The sequence below is a fragment of the Gymnogyps californianus genome, chromosome 5 (genome assembly GCF_018139145.2).
Source record: "Gymnogyps californianus isolate 813 chromosome 5, ASM1813914v2, whole genome shotgun sequence".
NCBI classification, from domain to species: domain Eukaryota; kingdom Metazoa; phylum Chordata; class Aves; order Accipitriformes; family Cathartidae; genus Gymnogyps; species Gymnogyps californianus.
Genome location: NC_059475.1, coordinates 1,668,369 through 1,686,455, shown reverse-complemented (window position 1 = coordinate 1,686,455; position 18,087 = coordinate 1,668,369). Strand labels below are relative to the sequence as shown.

The following is an 18,087-nucleotide window of genomic DNA, read 5'->3' as shown; positions in this document are numbered from 1 at the left end:
TGGTGAATTCCTCCTGCTGTAAATTGGAACAGGCCTGCTGGTCATGTTATTTACATGGCAGCCAAACAAAAACATCCTGCTTGATTGCTGCAAAGTGAGATAAGGCCTTTCTAGTTGTGACAGATATCATGGGGGCACTTGAAAGCAGCTATGGATTATCAGAAGCTTCTTGTGATAGTTACTGCATCATGTTCCAGGAGCAGCCAAGGGTTTTAAACCATCCTGCTAATGAATCTGGATATTGGCATGCCTTGTTATGATAGTAATCCCTGGTCTTCTGCCGCTATAGAGGAGTTGCTCTGTGGAATGTTTCATGAGAGTTTTACAGCTTTCTGCTCGGAGCTTCCACTCCTGAGATCCCTTGATAGCTTGGGCCAAGCTGTGCTGTGTTACCTTAACTGTTTCAGAGTCCACGGAGATGCCTCTGACCGCCACACTTTTGTTGCACTGTGTGTCATGCCCTGGATCATGTCTAGGTCAGTGATGCAGGCTCTGCCTGTGGTGTCTGGTTCAGAAGATCTCTAGGAAGGTAGCTGACTGCAGAACCAGCTCATAGAGTGGAAGCCTTAATTCCCTCTTATCTTGGTACTCAGGTTGCTGCAGAAAGTGGCCATCTTAGTTCTACAGTGTCTTTGTAAAGTAGTCTCGGGAGCATGGAAAATCTTCTTCCTTTCTGCTGTCCTGGCCATTCCCAAAGTATTGGAAAATGACTATGAGGCATTGAGTTAAAGTACTTTTTCTTTTCCAAGTATATTTAGAGCCATATGCAGAGTAGTGTTGCTTGGGGCATGGGATGTGAATATCAGGCTTTTCTTTATCAAGGTGCAAGTCCCAAAAGCCTTGAGCAGCTTGGGTTGTGGTTTTTATGACCCTGGTTCACTGTTTGGTAACCTCTCTAACACCAGTGGCAAATTGGGGATGAAGTACAGTTTGCTTCTAGTGAAACACTGTTTGCTTCTTCTTGGTCCTGTTTCTCTTCCAGTGAGGATGCCATGGAGTATTCAAAAGAGTTTGTGACTGCAGTCGTGCTTGGCAAAGATCTAGTGCCCAGGCAAGTTGAGAAGTGTCTCAGTTTCTTGATGAGTACCTGCTGTTCTATACCAAAGTCACCTGTTTCCTATCAGAAACACCTAGATCATATCTGTCTCCAGTTTCCTCATTTACCTGTCCTTGTATGCTTCTTACTTGTCTTCCTAGTTACCTGTATTGCTGCGTCTTTTACCTGGACACCTATACTGGTGTTTCACACACCTTTTAATAGGCATATCCCTCCCTGTCTCTCAGCTGCCTGTAAGAAAGAAACGGGTGAATATCCTGCCTCTGTAATTATACTCATTGTGGTATCTGACATGTCAATGCCATCTTCCTGGTTGCCTGTGTTATCTCGGACCTCTTTATGCTCCACCCTGAACTAGATGTGCTGTCATCTCATTTTGTACTGTTTGTCCCTGAATACTTATTCCATATCATCTCACATCTCTGAACCGGCTCCCTCATTTCTTGTGTCTTGGCATTTCTCACATCTCGTCATCTCCTGGGACATGTTCTGCTGAACAGGGTGTTGGACTAGGAGCCAGACAACCTGGGTTTTACTTTTGCTTCTGTCCTGTTGTGTGACCTCAGAGAAATGGTGACATTTCTGTCTGTACAATATAAGGCATGTAGAATCCAGTGGAGGAAAAGTACTACACGGTATTGAATATGCCTTTTGGTAACCTGTATGACAAAATCTTGCCCATGCTGTAATCTGTTTAGTGGTGTCATACAGCTCTGACATCTTTCTAACTTACCTGTTCTGTGTCATCCTATACTGGTTTCTTGCTCACTTGTTTCTCTGATTGCATCATCTCCCTCCTTATCTGTTCATTGATCTCTCTCATATCTGTGTTCACTGATCTGATTCTGCTATTACATTTCATACTTGTTTATTGTCACGATGGTTTTCTGTGGCCTCTTAACCCTGGTTACTGGTCCTGGGTGATGCCACAACCCGCCCCTGAAATGATCTGCATTACGGTGTTGGTGCATTCTTGTAGTATCTTTTGTAGCATAGGTTCTTGTTCTTCTGTGCTGTGTGTCCCTACCATCCTGTTACCTGCCTGCTGTTGTAAACACATCTTCTTCTTTCCAGAATCGGTCTCTCTCAGCTGGAGGGATTTCGCCGGCAGCTTCTGGATGTTCTTCAAAGAAGTAACAAACCAAAGGTAAGAGTGAAGATTAACAGACACCTGAAGGTGAGTCTCTGAGCAGTGATGGTAAACTTTTAGTGTCACATAGCAATACTGCAGACTTCTCCTGCCCTCCAGGTCTCCTCAGGTCCACTGTGACTACTATTTAGGTAACCAGAGGAGTGATGGCAAGAGCTGGAAGGCAGCTAGAGAGGTCAGGGCAAAGGGCTGCACTCCGTTTGCAGGCTGTGTGATGATTCCGGCTCACGTGCTGTAAGTTCACTATCACAGGTGTAAAATAACTGAGCAGGAAATTTTCTGATCTGAGCCTGTTTTGAAGTCTGTGTTCCAACTGTGGCTTTTCTTGGCCAGTAACAAATGGTAACAGGCTAGGAAGTACAACAGTTGGCTGCTTATAGACACTGCTGCGTGCTGTCTGGGTGGTGCTGTTCTAGGATAAGCGGTCTGTTAATGTTTTGGAGATAGGAAATGTGGAAAGTTGTTCCTCCCCAGGCTTCTTTACCGTTACACTGAGATGGAAAAAACATGAGATCTTAAGATTTTTTAGGGGTAAAATATTATAGAAATGACCTGTAGAGGGAGAAAACCGAGCTTATATTTCTTTTTCTTGTTAGCATTCTATGGTTTTTGTGTTTTGGCTTATGGGTTTTTTGGTGAATTTTTGGTTTTTTAGGATTTCTTTTAGTGCATAAAGAAAGGCCTAAACAGAATTTTTGTCTGGTTATGTTGTATAATTTTCTGCTTATTTTTGTACATTAAAAATTCAGATTCCATCTACCTTGTTTATCCTGGAAGATACTAAGTTCCCAGTTGGTGGACAAGTTGGTGCTTCCTCTAGATCCTTAACTCTACAAAAACCTCCAGCAAAAAAAGAAAGGATGAGATGTTGCCACTTCTAAGGTTAAAATTGGGAAAGGAAGAAACAGCTTTTCTGGGCAGGGTTATTTCTTACCTCTAGGTCTATTATTTAAGCAATCAGGGCACAAGGCTTGTTTTTTCTGGTATTAGGTATTCAGTTTAAACCTCCCAATGGTGTCTTGTGAGATGACTCTTCTTTTCTTTGATGTTTTTCTCCTTCAGTATTCTCCCTCCTTTCTCTTGTGTTGAACAGTGGCGAATCATTGTGGGCGCTACGAAGTGCATACCCAAGTCAGAGCTCCCTGAAGAGACGGAAGAAAATTCGGTAACGAGTAATCGCCTCTGGACCCATCCCAGTGATCTGACTATTGCCCTGTCTGCAAGCACACCACTCTACCCACCTGGCCGCATCATCCACGTGGTGCACAACCACCCTGCAGAGCAGTGCTGGTCAGTATGCGCAGAGCTGCGAAGCCAGCCCATGGGTGGGGGTGAAAATTTTCCTTTTGGAAAAGGCTCCCCAAGACAGGAAACCATCTATCAAAGAGGCAATTTTTTTTTTACCCCCACGCTGTCTTATGGTGACAGTGATTGTGTCTGTGCTGTCAGAATAAAAAGATAGTCATGTCACCGTTGGCTAGTGCAGAGTTTTGGAGCAATGGCAGTAGCATGTGTACTTTAATATCTTCTCCCTCTGTTTTTCCTCCTGTTGCTTTTTCTGTCTCTGCAACCTGCTGTTTCTTTTGCATGCCAAAATATTGGCCTGCTTTTCATCCCCTGCTCCCTGTTTTCCCCTCTGTTTGGATCCCAACTCCTCTTCCAGTTGCTGCGAGCAAGAGGATCCCACTTACTTTGCTATCTGGGGTGACAATAAGGCGTTTAATGAAGTGATCATTTCACCAGCGATGTTGCACGAACACCTCCCATATGTGGTCATGGAAGGGCTCAACAAGGTAATGCAGAGAATTAGGATCGGGGTGGGGAGGGATCGTTCAGTGCGATAACATGGGCTCCGGCTTTGAATGCCTGAAACCCAGGTTTGGGCAAGAAAGGCTCGGCATAACGATGCTGATGAGGTGAGCTGTAAACACAAAATGGACAAGGGGCCTGGTGGTTCCAGCGTATGAGCTGATCAGGCTTCTTGGTGCCAAGCTAAAGCTCTGTGTGCTTATTGAAGGGCCAGGAAGGTACCCTCGCTGGGGTCCAGTTTTAGTAATTCTTATTGCAAGAGCGCTTAGGTGCCTTAATAAAACAAGTACCTTGTCCCAGGCCTTTATGTACACAGAAGAGGTAGTCCTTGCCCAGGAGAGCTGGCTGTTTAAATACACAGGGCCACTTACTTTGGAGGGGAGGAGGAAAGAAGATTGTGCTCTGGGCCAATCGTACACAGGCAATTAGTGTTGAATGTAATGATGCCTGGAAATGGAATGTAGTTCTCCATCCCAATACCCAGAGTCCCAGACTAGGTCTTCTTTTCAAATTTAATGTCATAATAATGTGAGGTTGGGTGTTGTTTGCTTCCTTCTCTCAGAAGCTGCCCATTACAGACTGCAGTTTGGGTGAAATCCAAGCTGTGACAGAATTCCTCCACGCTGTGGCTGCAGCCCCTCTGTTAGTCTGAGGGGTGATTGAGCTTATGTTTAGCAGTTGTAGAATGGGTCTCTGCCCCTAAGCTGCAGTTGCTAGCCACGCAGCTCTACCATGGAGATTTAGCGAAGTCTCCTCTGCCCTGCTGGTCTGAAGGCTGCTCGTACCAGCTTCCTTCCAGTCACCTCCCCAGCACTGGATTCCCAGCAGGGCATTCTGACAGGATAGAGCATGTCAGAATTTATTGATATAATCCTTTATCTGAAGACCTTGCCCTGTGCTTGCGGAAGACGTTGGTAAGAAGCAGAGGCAAATCCAGCCGTTTGAAAGTCCTGAGCTGAGAACAGCAAAGCTGCTACCTCCAGTAAAGCACTACTGTTCCTCTGCTTGCCTTGAATAGGTCTTGGAGAATTACAACAAGGGGAAAACAGCTTTACTTTCTGCAGCCAAAGTGATGGTGAGTCCTACAGAAGTGGATCTCACCCCGGAGTTGATCTTCCAGAGTCAGCCCTTGCCTAGTGGACCCTCAGTGCAGATCGGAACTGGCGCCGTAACAGTGGACAGAAGGAACAGCAGTACTAAGTAAGGATATATCTTTGATTTCTTTGAAGGATTGTTGGCTCTAGGTGTGGGTCCTCTTTCTCTTGGGGCGTTGTGATCAGTATTTGTGGGAAGGATAGATCCAAGGGCTGCATTTGTGGGACTTTTACTTAGCTTCAGTATGTTTTGTGTCATGTTGGGGGGGGAAAATCCTTTGTGTTGCTCAAGAATCTGTGAGTGCAGCCAGGTCAGGAGAGCCTAGAAGTTGAGGGTATGGAAGAAACTTCCTTTTCTCCTTTTCCAGAGAAATGGGGTTTTCCCTGAAACCGTAAAGGCAAAGCTTGCAGCCAAATTTCTGTTTTCCTGTGTGATTTATGTGCCCAAAGATAGCCTATATGGTGATTCTCAAAAGCTGAGAAGCAGTGAAAGCCATAAGCTTGCCAGCAGATAGGCATTTAAAGCTACTTTATGATGTGACTTGTGTAATATTATAAACAGGACAATCTGGGAACATGGATACCGGTGAGGGGAGAGCAGTTGGTGTCCTGTTTGTGAAGGACAAGAGCAGGAAGCTCAGTCCAGTGGAAAGCAGGCGAGGGGAAACGGCATGTTCCGAGTGCTGAAGGTGTTCCTACAGGGGCTGTTTTTGGAAAGCTGGACCATCACTGAGCACTGACATCAGTAGTCTGGCAAAGGCCGAAAGGTGGAGGAACATCTAGAAGGTATACAAAGGAGTGGTTTGGGGAAGCGCTTATTCTTTGTAGTGTATGTAAACAGCTTTCCTCCAGGAGCCAATGGCAGAGGGACTCCTTGCAGATTTTCAGATAACATTTGAGGCGTTGCAGGAGCACAGACTTGCAAGAAGCAAAGAAAATAAATATAAAAATGTGGGCAAAGACTTATTTCAAAGTTGGAGCACATGACTTCAGTCACAGAATTGTGTTTTATAGGGCAAACTTGCAGACAAAACAGGGAAGATGAGAGAAGGAAGATGGTTTGTAGTCAGAGATAGCAAATGGGAGTTGTGAGTGGAAACAGAAGACAGCTTTGTGGGTGGGAGAGGATTATTTCTTTGCAAGGGAAGCACTCCTATGGAGATTTCAGGTAGAGAGACCCAAGAAGAAGCTGTGTGTGTGGGAAGAGGCAGGGTGAGATGGTCTGTGCTGAGTGATGGACAGCTGAGTATCCTTGAGATAACATGAGTGAAATTTAAATTTAGAAGAAAGATAAGACAGCAAATAATATGAAAATGGTAAAGTTCTTGTCACAGAGAGAGTGAATGGTCAGAGGCAGTGAAGGAGAGCTTAGAAACAGAACCGCAGCTGTGATGAAACAGCAGGAACAGGGATCGGCCCATGTTTGTGAAGGCTACAGTAAGACTGAGAATGCAAACTAGGTCAAGCAGCAGGGAGAGGAGTGGTGGTTTCTGTGCCGTAGCCAGAGCAGACCCAAGGAGCTGCTTCCCCTTGAGGTGTGAGTGAAAGCAGAGGGGGAATTCTGAGATATGAAAGGGAAAGGAACAAGGGAGGGGGCAGAGAGGCTTAAGGGAGGTGCTCGAGTGGAAGCAGTTGTAGGTTGGTTGTGTTTAATTCAAGGTTAGAGCCAGCTTACTGTCAGAGTCCCTCCTTTGGCGGTCTTGAAACCTATTCTCAGATCGCTGTTACTCTGAAGTTACGAAGGGATCAAATATTGGCCTAACTTACAAACCTTTCCCTATACATCATGTCCTTTTGGCAGGTGCAACAGTCCTCTCCCAAGCTCTTTTCCCAGATACTTCCCTAAGTTCTTGTCTTTAGGGCTGTTGCTTTGGCCACAGCTAACCCCAGGCTTTGTGTGTGCTTGGTGTGGGGAGCTCCTTCCCTGTGTCTTTCTGGAGGAGCCTGCCTGATCCTTTAAAGTCTTAGTGTGACTGGAGTCTTTCTAAAGATCTGTACTTGTCTTAAGCTGAGTAAACTGCTTTTTTACCTATTTTAAAATCTGCTACCTGAAATGGTCGCTGAATTGGTCATGGGCAATGGTCTAACAGCCTCCTGGTATTTGTGGTAGTAAGGTAGGGATTGCCAGCATGGAGAAGGAGGGGAAGGCTTGAGACTGGAGTGGTTCCAGAGTGTGAGAAGAAAAAGTAGCAGGTTAACTGTAGGCTAGTCCTTCAACCTCTCTTGCCTCAATCCTCTCTGATACAGAGGTGTAGGGTGAGAGAGGGGTTTGTCTGCATGTGTGGAGACTGCACCATGGTTTTGGGTGCTTCAGTTAGAAGCGCTGCAAGTTTCACTGGGAGCAGAACCATGGTCCTGAGTGAAAACGGTGCTTAAGAGGGAAGACATTTAGCCAGGAGAAAAGGGAGAAGGGCAAGAACCTGAGTTTGCAGAGGGAAGAAACCATACCTAATATTTTCAGCTGGGAGGATGGAGAGATAATCCACATTTTTTGCAGTTGTGGATGGCTCTGGTTAGAGCAACAACATGTGCCCTCAGTGTGTATGAGGAACTCTGTGCCCAAGACTTGGTTCCTCTGGCTGTTCTGGCAGCTGGCGGTTCTGTGGAGTGACGCAGCCTCACGTTATCTGTTTCTCGTTGCAGGAGCAAGTCCCAGTCTGAAATTAGCTTGGAGGGGTTTTATGAGACAAAGCCAGTTTCTCCTGTGCAGAAAGACCCTGTGGAGCTGCTTCTCCTGGACACAAAGGAACGTCTGTCTGTGGAGCTGCAGGACCGTCGTGCCCCTCTCGCGACCATGGAGAGCCTCTCGGACAATGAATCCATCTACAGCTTTGATTCAAGGCGCTCCTCTGGTTTTCGGAGCATCCGGGGCTCCCCCAGCCTCCATGCTGTCATGGAGAAGGATGAGACACACTGCTTTTATATAGACCCTGTTATCCCTGAGGAGAACCCCTCCCTCAGCTCGCGGACAGAGCTGCTGGCTGCTGACAGCCTCTCCAAGCACTCCCAGGAGACTCAGCCCCCTGACAATGTCCTCAACAGTGGTGGCACTACCCCCCAGCGACGCTGCAGCGAGGAGGGGGCCAGCAGCGAGGGGGACCGCGTTTCCTTAGCCCCTCGTGAGGAGCTGTCCCTCCAGAACGGACGGCTCACCGATGTTCCCAGTCCCCAAGTGCTGGAGTTTGCTGAGTTCATAGACAGCCTCTTTAATTTGGATAGCAAAAGCAGCTCCTTCCAGGACATCTACTGCATGATGGTGTCAGACAGCTCCAGTGACTTTGCAGAGATGCCCAAGTCTGTCAGTGATCAGGAGATCCTGTTGAGGGCACAATATGAACCCAACCTAGTCCCAAAGCCCCCGAGGTTGTTTGCAGGCTCAACAGATCCTTCGTCGGGCATCTCTGTCTCACCCTCTTTCCCCCTTAGTTCGTCTGGAGAACTCATGGACATCACTCCCACAGGCGTGAGCAGCCAGGAGTGCCTGGCCACTGACAAAATCCGGACTTCCACCCCCTCTGGGCATGTAACCAGCCCTGCCAAGCAGGACGACCTCATGATTTCGGCCCTCTAGTGCAGGGTAAAGGGGTGCGGCTCTGAGAGCTGATCCCGTAGGCTGAGTGCTGGGATAATACTGGGAGGAGGTGGTCATCGGGCAGTTCGGATTGGAGGAGACAGCTGGAAACATTCCTTCTGGGGTGACACAGTGGTGGCACGCTGGTGTCTGGAGGATGGATTGTGCTTGAGTCCTGTGCTTGCAGCTGGGAGAAGAAGCATTGCCTCGCGAGGCCTGCTACACTAAGAGGGTCTGAGTCACTACAGGTAGATGCAAGTTCCCTACCTCAGCCTGTCTCATTTCATTTCGGAGGCAGATTCCTTGCCCCAGGGCACCTGCTGAGTTTGGGAGTGAGATACCCTCCTTCAGGGAATCCTCTGGGGTGAAGGGGTGGATTCTTTGAAGCTCGAGGATTGGATAGACAGAAGCAAGGGGGCCAGGCCAGATCAACCCCTTGGTACTGTGTCAGTGGTTTTGGAAATGAGCGGATTGAGACTTTGGGCCCTATTGCACTACCACGTCGGATCTGGCCCAAGATCCAATTCGTCACACTTCCATGGGGATTGCTTTTGTAGGACACTCTCCTGTTTTAAAGCCATTGGGGCTGTATTCTCCCCAAATGCAGTCTCCCCTCCCCTGGCCAGGTGCAGCAAGAATGGGGCTGGCGCTGTGTTTTCTCTCCCCTGAGTACTTCTGTGTTCAGTGACCACCAGGCTGCTTCGGAGAGGAAAGGACACCGTTCTGAAGAGCCAGAGCCCTCTGCTATGTCCCTCCTTTGCCAGAAAGAGTTCTCCTGGATGTCACCATCATCACTTCTCAGTTCCCTGGACCACTCTGAGCTGGCGACATTCCTGCAGGACTGACAGGATTCTCATCTCAGAGCTGCATGGATGGATCAACTCAAAAATTTAACAGGCTTCTTGACATCCAGTGTTATTTGCCAGGTCCCTGCGGAGCCTGGGAGCCTCTCCTGGACTCCGCTGGGTCCTCACACCGCCCGTTTGCAGCAATTGCAGATCAGTGCCAGCCTCTGTCATTGGGAGTTCAGGGAAAAGATGAACTTCTACTAAGTATTGAAATCTCTTGTGTGTTTACAGAGCTGCTAAGCTTTTTTGGAAGGTATTTATTAAGCAAACAGGGAGGCTTTCCCTAAGCAAAAAGCACGTTCATTCTCTCCTTCCTGTGCTGTTCCCTCTGGGGACTGAGGGGAGAGAGGATGGGCAGGTACGATTGCAAGTCCCCTGCTTTTAAAGTGGATTGGAGTCTGGGGGAAGCTGCGTGTGTCCCTTGCCCACCCTCCCTCGTCCAGCTCCCCATTGCACAACACCGCATTGCAAAGCTTGACCAAGTCGCTAGTAAAACTACCTGAGCGCTGCTGCACAGAGCCTCGGTGCCCGGAGGAGCCTGCTATAGACCTGTCTAGGCAGGGACTTTCCAATGATGGAAGCAGGAGAGAAACTACCTATCTAGAAAGTTAAACATACTGTGACCTGTAGAAGGCCTTTAATTGACAAAACACCTTCATATCAAAGCTCAGCGCAGTTACCAATCAGTCTCACTGGAGCTCTGTCCTCCCTCACTGGAAAAGCAATTCCTGTTTTAACTTCCTTATAATCACAGAAATGTTATTGCCCTCCTTTCCCCTCCTTAGCTGTGATATTTCCGTTGTGGGAGGATGCTGTGCTTCCCAGGACCTTAGCTCATGACAAATCCCTCAGCTCCTGTTATCCCCAGCCTCTAGCTGTGTTCGTTGAATTGTCTCTGGAAGCCCCAGGCATGGGTCAGGGCTGTGCTGTCCTGGGTGCCACACAAACAGAGCATGAGTGGTGTCAAATGCCATCGAGTCAGAACGAGAGCACTTTATAGCCGGTGTGCATTGGTGTGAATGACTTCAGGTGCACAGAAGTGAACTGGACTTTGTGTCCAAGTGCCGATCTCCCACTCAACAATTTCCTGTGGCATACTTTGTCCCTTGCTCCTTATAAATTACAGGGCCTTTAGAAGCGCAGGGACTTTGTTAAATGGGCAGTAAAATACTGTCCCTATGGTTTAGGTTCCAAAGGTGACCTTTTCTGTACTGTCTTGAATTGGAGGGAAGAAGCCCCTCTGAATTCCAAGTAATTTGTAAAAGAAGAATGCTTTCATGCTGCGCAACAAGAAGTTACTTTTTTCTTTGTAAGCCCTTCAGAAAAGAGCAGTGTTGTTCCCCTTGCCGAGAGCTTGTGTGGTTCAGGAGCTCGTGTAGAACAGCTATGTAAGTGCCATCAGATCATCCACTATTGCAGATCACAGGGTAAGGCTGAATTTGCTGCACACACCCAAGAAACACTAAAAAGGTGGTGTCTGGGAATACGCACAATAAACTGGGTAGTTTTGAGGGGGGAAAAGGGAAGCCGAAGTGTAGGGAGGCTGAGGCTAGCAGGCTAGCTCACCTCCTGATGCAGACTGCTGACACGTCTTGATAGAGCGGGGAAAAGGAGTTCATTTCTGCCTTTAATCGTCGGCAGAAGATGGGTAGTAATAACACTTAGCACTTAGGCAGAGCTTTATATCTGCCTTTACAAACATTAATGAAAGCACTTTACAAACATTAATGAAAGAATCATCTCTGTCCCTGGCAGTGAGGTATTAGGAGATGGCCATCTCTGCGACTAGGTGGAACTACTGGTGCCCTACCTGAGGATGGTGGGGAGATGACTCAAGGTGAGGAAGGTGGATTATCTCCCTCTTAAGAAAAAAAAATGTTGTTTCAGGAGTGACCTGATGATGTTTAATGGGTCACGATATTGCACTAGAAAGTCACTTCTGACCTGGGCGTACCTCCGCTATGTCCTGGAAGACACAATCGTTGTGTGTGACTGTTTCCTTCTCTGTGCCATTGGAACTGTGTCCCCAGGGAATGGGGTTACCTTGCCCTGACCAGCTGTAGCAGGAAACAGCCTGGCATGCTGCATTTTTTTGCTTTGTTTGTGCTCTGTGATTATTAGGCTTCTTCTGAAAAGCCTGGAAATACCTAATGCTTGTGACCTGGGCTTGCCATAGATCACGGCAGTAAAGGTGCAAAAGAGCCCTTTTAGTTAAGGTTCTTGTTGTATCACATTATGGGTAATTCCTGTTTTCCGTTGTTCTCTCTTGACAAACACATCTGTTCCCAGTCCTCACAAAGTAAATCCACGTTCTTTGTGTTATTTCTGCTTTAAATGTCTTTCTGTGTCTTGGTTCTCATCACTCCTTTGCTGTAAGAGCATTTGGACAGGCTGATCTCCTATTTCATGCTGGAAGAGCATATCTGGAAAGTTTTGGTTTTTTTTTAAAAAGAAGCTAAGCCTGTAGCTACCTCCTTCACTTGTACTGCACACTGTTGCCTGCTTTCTCTGCCCTCACTCCACTCTGATGTGCAGCTGTCTTTGGAAACATGAAGCGTCTTCAGATTTCTTAATCTCTTGGCTTCTGGTTCCTACTCTTACGCTTTGTGCCTTCTAATCTTTGTATGTTCCCTCGATATTTCAATGGGATGTTCCAGCCCACGGGGAGGCAGTGCTGGAAGTGCAGTTCATAGTGCCTGACACCCTAGACCCCAGCCAAGCAGCCAGCAGTTCGCTCGGTTCAATGACACATCCTTAAAATCCCCTCTCAGAACTTTTTGGTAGAGGTGTGGAGCCGAGGCCATGCAGTTCCTGGAGAGCAGAGAGTGGGCTTTGTGCACTTTAATTTTAAAGTGCAGCAAGTGAAACCCTCTACACCAATGCGGCTTTGCCAAAGAGTCTAGCAGGGTTCTCTGCCCTTTCCACGATCCCCTGGTGCGGCAGATCTCAGCTGGCTGTGTAATTGGCACTTGCCGTTGCATGCTTGTTCGCGATATTCTCGGCAGGCTGTAGTGGAATGTAATCCTGAAGCCTTGAAGCATTCACAGGGGCGACACGGGAGGCCCTTAAGTAGGTGTGTGTCGAGCTCCATCCAACAGCTTGGGAACGGCCTCTGACCCTGCTGCGAACGCGCTCACAAGGTGTGAAGGGTTTGGTACTGCTGTCCATTTTTTTGCACTTAGAAGCTGCACTCCAGCCCTTTTGGGTGTGTCCAAAGTGGAATAAAATAATCCCATTGATAATATCCCAGTGAGTTTTGATCGTCAAGCCCTTAGCATGTAATGTTGGCTGGCTGTGGTTTTGGAGGCTCTTTTGCATCAGTAATAATTGCTTTTATTGTTGCTTTAATTGCAGCAGTGCCAAGAACTTATACAGGATCTTGCTGTGCTGAGTATGTACAAGTGCTGAACAGAAAGAAAGCCCTTCTCCAATACTTACCATTATTCCCTCTCCTTCTCTGGGGAGCTGCCCTCTCCATTTGGAACATGGGTTTTTTTCTCCTAAAACTGCCACTCTCTAACCTTTCCTCTTTTCTTTGCTCCTTATTCCTGTCACCTAACCAGGAGCCACCTTAGCTCTCTTCTTGGTTGCTCTGTCTCAGGATGATGGTGTCTTAGTCCACATCCTTGATAACACCACTTAAGCACAGGAAAGCTATTCCCTGTGATCTCGTGATGACCTGAAACAGTTGAATGGGATTCCTGTCTTGATTCACTTGAGAGTGCTGCTGCCCTCTGTGGCAGCTAAGGCTATCTAGAAAGGTCAAAGCGCTATCAACACTGAGAAGTTCTTTAGCCATCTCCTAGCTTTTGCTTACCTGGTCTGTGGTCAGTATTTTCAGTGTTCGTTCATAATCTCTGCAACTTTTTAAGAACTTTTTTCAAAGTAAACAGGCGTTACATGAGATATTTTGCTCTCTACCAGAGGACTGAGGTGGCAAAGCTGGTTGTGAGTGTAGCTATACAAACCCAGTGACTCCCATTTCTGTATTTTTAGGACATCGTTGCTTAGATTGCAATAACAGCTGAAGGTCCCAACCAGGAACAGGATTTAGGTGGGAAGTAGGTGTTGCTGTCAATGAACAAGGGCACGTAAGAAGGAGGAAAAGCACTGAGCATGGAGATAGAGGATCAGTGTGTGCTCCTTGGAGCTGCTCCTGCTGCCGGAGTCTTGACTTGTTGCTGTGTCCTGTCTCTATCAAAAGAAACAGAACAGGGCTGATCTGTATCAAGCGCAGCAAACTGGATGAATACGGCTTTACTTTTTCAAATATCATCTCCTAATAAGGTTCCCCTCTGCTCGGTTTCACTCTTTGTAATCTGGGCCTAATTAAGCGGGGTTTTTAAACCTTCCCTTAGTATCTTAAGTGATTTTGTTTCTTTATCAGGTGTCCCTTTGATTTTTCACTGCTCTAGATTAATGTGGGCCCCAGTCTTAATGTGCTCTCTGTAAAGCTTTTCCATGTTTCTGGTTACTACTGCTTCCCACTTTTAAATTCATTTTAATCCTTCCTGTATCCTGCTTTTAGATGGGGCGATGAGATCTGTACATCTTTGAGAGCATCCTGTTGATTTGTAAAATGGCCTCTTCTAATACATTCTTTATACACTTAGATGTTTTCTCAGCTTTTTTATCTGCCTGCAGGCAAAGACCAATATTTTCACTGAATCGCCCACACAGATACCCAGTTTAATTTACAAAGTGGGGCATATGAATAATCAGAATTATCCCTTGCAATGGGGATTAGTTGGGGTTAATCATTGCTGAAATGCATGTGTTGGTGTGTTTAGAGTTTGTCTTTTGTGGCCATATCCCTACAGGGAAGACTGGGAGAAAGAGCATCAGTTTTAACTAGCCCAAAATATCCGTGCTCTGTCGTTTGCTGTTGTATTGGCACCCTGTTGCTTGCCCCTTTCCTAGGATAGCTGTTAGACCTTTCTCATAGGATACATATTACCTATGCAAACTGTACTTGGGTTCCTTTACACGTTTGACAACCTGAACAAGTGGGTTTTTTAGATGTAGTAAAACTTGGAGCGTCTTAAAGTTTAGCTACTGAGCTACAAGCTCCTCGTTGTTTCTGCTGGTGAGTGGATGCCATGTGCACACATAAGCACTGCGCATGTTCGTCAACGTAGCCCGCATCTAAATCCCAACAGAACGACGATGCTGGAGGGCATTCTAGCCTAACCTGTTGCATTTCCACAGTCAACAGAAGCCCTTCTGCGTTTGCCTTGGGAATCGGCTGGGCTGGAGCTCTGCTCGATGCTGGGTTCACTTTGTGCTTACGCGTACCCACCGCTGGGATATTCCCCTCCCTTGGCAGGAGGAGGACGTTCTGGCTTTGCAGCAAGGGTAGCGGTAGCATTTTATTTCCATTTTTGTAGGTATGGTGGTTGCAACTGCTGCCTGCAGAGCATGTTAAGCCACGCAGGTTGGTAATTTGCTGATAAAGTGGTTTATAAGTCTTTAAATGTAATGCAGAAATACTGGCAGACATTTAAAATTACCTCTAGCCCTCAACAAACCTAGCAGCTTTGCTTTTTGCTTAAAAGCTCCTTCAGCTTTCCTCCAATCTGTAGCATTACAATTGTTCCTTTCTGCTCAGACAACTGAAGTCTGAGATGGCTTTTGCTGACAATCCTTCCATGCTGTCACTTGTCATCCCTTCCGTTTAAATTCACCCCGCTAAAGCTGGATTTTTGCTGAGACCTGTTATTTAATTATGCTGCTGCCAACAGACTCTCACAGAGCTTCTCTGCACTTTAGGAAGTTATAGACAATCTCTGCGGTCCTCTTTCTAGTTGGAAAAGCATAGGGTGAGTAGATACTCATTGGCTAAGTGCTCCCTTATTAGAGTTCTGTAGCAGCAAAAGTCACGAGTTATGGAAGTAAAAGGGAAATGGGTCAGATATCTAATGCACTGAACCTGAAAGCTCAGTGTAAAGAGCGAGACAGATTTAACACGGATGGTGGGTGTTTCTTAGCTGTGAAATGTCAGCTGCTTCCCTGCTTGCAGTGTGCCCGGTGCCTCTTTAGCCTGCCTAAGGAAAGGGAGGGTTGGAAACTCAGCGGTTTTGCACAGACTGCTCTGAGTGAAGGAATACGTCGCTCTGAAGCATCGGAAAGCACTGGCTGGATCAGGCTTGTTGCACCTTCTTCTCGGAGCCTGTGCGGTACTGAACTGCAGCGCTGGATTTAGGGAAGAACTGCATCTCTTGTGCCAAAGCTCCCTCTCATGGTCCTCCTGCGTGGAGGAGGCGATGCTCCATGTTGCAGGCAGAGTGCATCCTGGTGGAGGCAAACGTTGCCTGTTCTCGGCAGCTGTGGGAAGGATGAGAGAAAGAAAGATTGCAGCTGGGAGGTGGGACTTGGCCTGGGAGTTCCTTGCTCGCCAGTCAGATGGTCATGCTGGTGTTATGGGTCAAGCGTGAGAGGTATGTGAAATAGATTATCTGCATTCATTGATGTCCTCCTCCCCCTTGCCAGCTCCTGAGCGGGCTGTGTGTCTGCTCCGTTCCCTTCACGGCAGGAGCCACTGCCCCTCGCAGCGAGACGTGGCAGGTTAGATGGCAAGGACGAGCCGGGGGGGGCTGTGGTTTGTTTGCTTCCGAGTTTTATATTCCAGCTCTGAGAGTCGGGGCCTTCACTGCCAAGATGGGTGAGTGTTAGATCTGTGGCAGACAGAGCCTGAACCCTAAACCCTATTAATTTGTAAACTCTGTGTCATTAGAGCGGAGAAATATTTTTAGGAAGGAGATCTCTGGCTGTATAACGACAGCCTGCTGTGCGGAGGGCAGCGTGTTCTGCAGAGCAGCAAGGCTCTTGGCTTCCTTGTGTGGCAGGAGTACTGCGAACTGCCAAACTTCTGCTGCGCTTTTCTTCCCCGTCTCCCGACTGTATCTGCGCCTAGCATTTCCCTGAGAGCTGTTACGCTCTGTGCGGGAGGATGTTGCTAGCCTAAACTTAGGCTGCTTAAGGGCATGCACCCTGGAAATTGAAAACAATCGAGGAGAACACAATTCCTTGCTTTGTCATAGGGACTTGCAGTCCTAAAAAGCATCAGCTGTCTCCAAGCACTTTGCTGTCTCTGTTACTGTTGTTGTTTTCTTTTTTTTTTTTGCTTATTTTCTTGAGTTCATACCTGTTGTGCCTTTGTTTTCCTTTGGCTTGAGGTCCAAGCCTCCTGCTTGGAGACCAGACATCTGCCAGCTTCCTTTCCCGCTTCTGCGCGTTATTTCTTCTCTGGGTGTATGAAAGGGAATGCAGCGTGACCAAGGACGGGTTCAGAGTTGCCCTTGCTGCCGGGCCCTCTCTCCCTCAGCTAGGACTTGCCACGTTTCCCCCCTGTCCCCTGCTGCCTCAGGTCGTACCCAAGTGCCACTAGCAAAGCCTGACCTGAGGCAGGCTGTTCCCCCGAACCCACGCCGCAGTTACCCTGCCAGCCCCCTCCGATCTACAACCTCATCTTATGCAAAGCGAGTGGTTTCCGTGCAGGAGGAAGGGAAGACTTCCTACCACTTCTTACCTTTGGTGTACGTGACCTCAGTCAGTATTTTAACAGGTCTGTTCATGAGTAAAACTTCCTCTCAGGTCTATTCACGAGTAAAACTCTTTCTACTCTTTCAAGATCTGACTCTGTTTTTGCAAGAACTTGTGCTGAAAGGGACTTAACGTATTCTGAACTGTCCGCCGCAGTTTTGATTTATTGACGTTTCTCTCACTGGCTCTGGGACAGCCATCTTCCAAAGGTAAGCTCTCTTTTTAGAGAGTTGGGCATTTTTTGCTGCTTTCATTGCTGTGTTTGAGACCTCTGACCTCACCGTGTCATCCTGTGCTCTGTTTCTCATTTACTGAAGTTTTCTACCTGCCCACCATATCTGTATGACGAGGGGACCTCTGTCTGGCTACTTATTTATTTCTGAAAAAAAAAAAAAAAAAATCATTAAACACAGAGCAGCACAGGAACAAGCCTTCATTTTGGTTTTTATTGGGATTCCACTGCCCTGCTTTCCATCACGGGCTTTGTGCAGTTCTGATGGCTCAGAGTCGGAGGTGCCTGGTGCCTGTGGCAGTGCCAGGAGGAGGGAGCGGTCCAAAGCAGCGCCTGCATCGCTTGGCGCTCGGGCTGCCTCGGTGGCACGTGCCTGTACGGTCTGTCCTGTCTCGATGCGCTGCTTTGGGGATGATGTGTGTGCAAAGCGATCACGTCGCGGGGTGTTTGCTAGACCACTGCCGCGCACCTTTTTGGGTCGTAACTCCTTTACCAGTATGTCTGCAGCGCTTGCTGATGGCCAGTGTCGGGTGGCCCAGTGGCATCATCTGCAACTGCTGAGGCTACAGCTTCCCAGCTTTGCCTCCGCAAATGCTGCAGCTGACTCACGAGGTGATGTCCAGGGAATAGTCTCAAGCTCCTGTCCTAGTGATAAACTTAATTACTAATGTCAACACAGGGATTGTTGGTGATGGGTTGCTCCTCCCTGCCCTGTGTGCGTGGGGCAGCAGGAGAGGAGCGCTCTGCCCTGCAAGACCCTTTCCTTTGGCTCAGCTCTCTGCTC

The 18,087-nt window shown here is 47.6% G+C and overlaps 1 protein-coding gene across 1 annotated transcript in view; it reads left to right on the top strand.

The window, feature by feature from the left end:
- The window catches only part of DAGLA (diacylglycerol lipase alpha), a 40,737-nt gene extending 23,305 nt beyond the window's left edge, over positions 1-17,432 (top strand). Inside the window, exons 14-19 of the mRNA XM_050897375.1 lie at positions 983-1,051; positions 2,132-2,204; positions 3,301-3,497; positions 3,871-4,000; positions 5,035-5,216; positions 7,754-17,432. Of these exons, the coding sequence (XP_050753332.1) occupies positions 983-1,051; positions 2,132-2,204; positions 3,301-3,497; positions 3,871-4,000; positions 5,035-5,216; positions 7,754-8,681 (1,579 nt within the window). The 3' untranslated portion in view covers positions 8,682-17,432. The remainder of the gene's footprint in view (positions 1-982; positions 1,052-2,131; positions 2,205-3,300; positions 3,498-3,870; positions 4,001-5,034; positions 5,217-7,753) is intronic.
- The last annotated feature ends 655 nt before the right edge of the window (positions 17,433-18,087 follow it).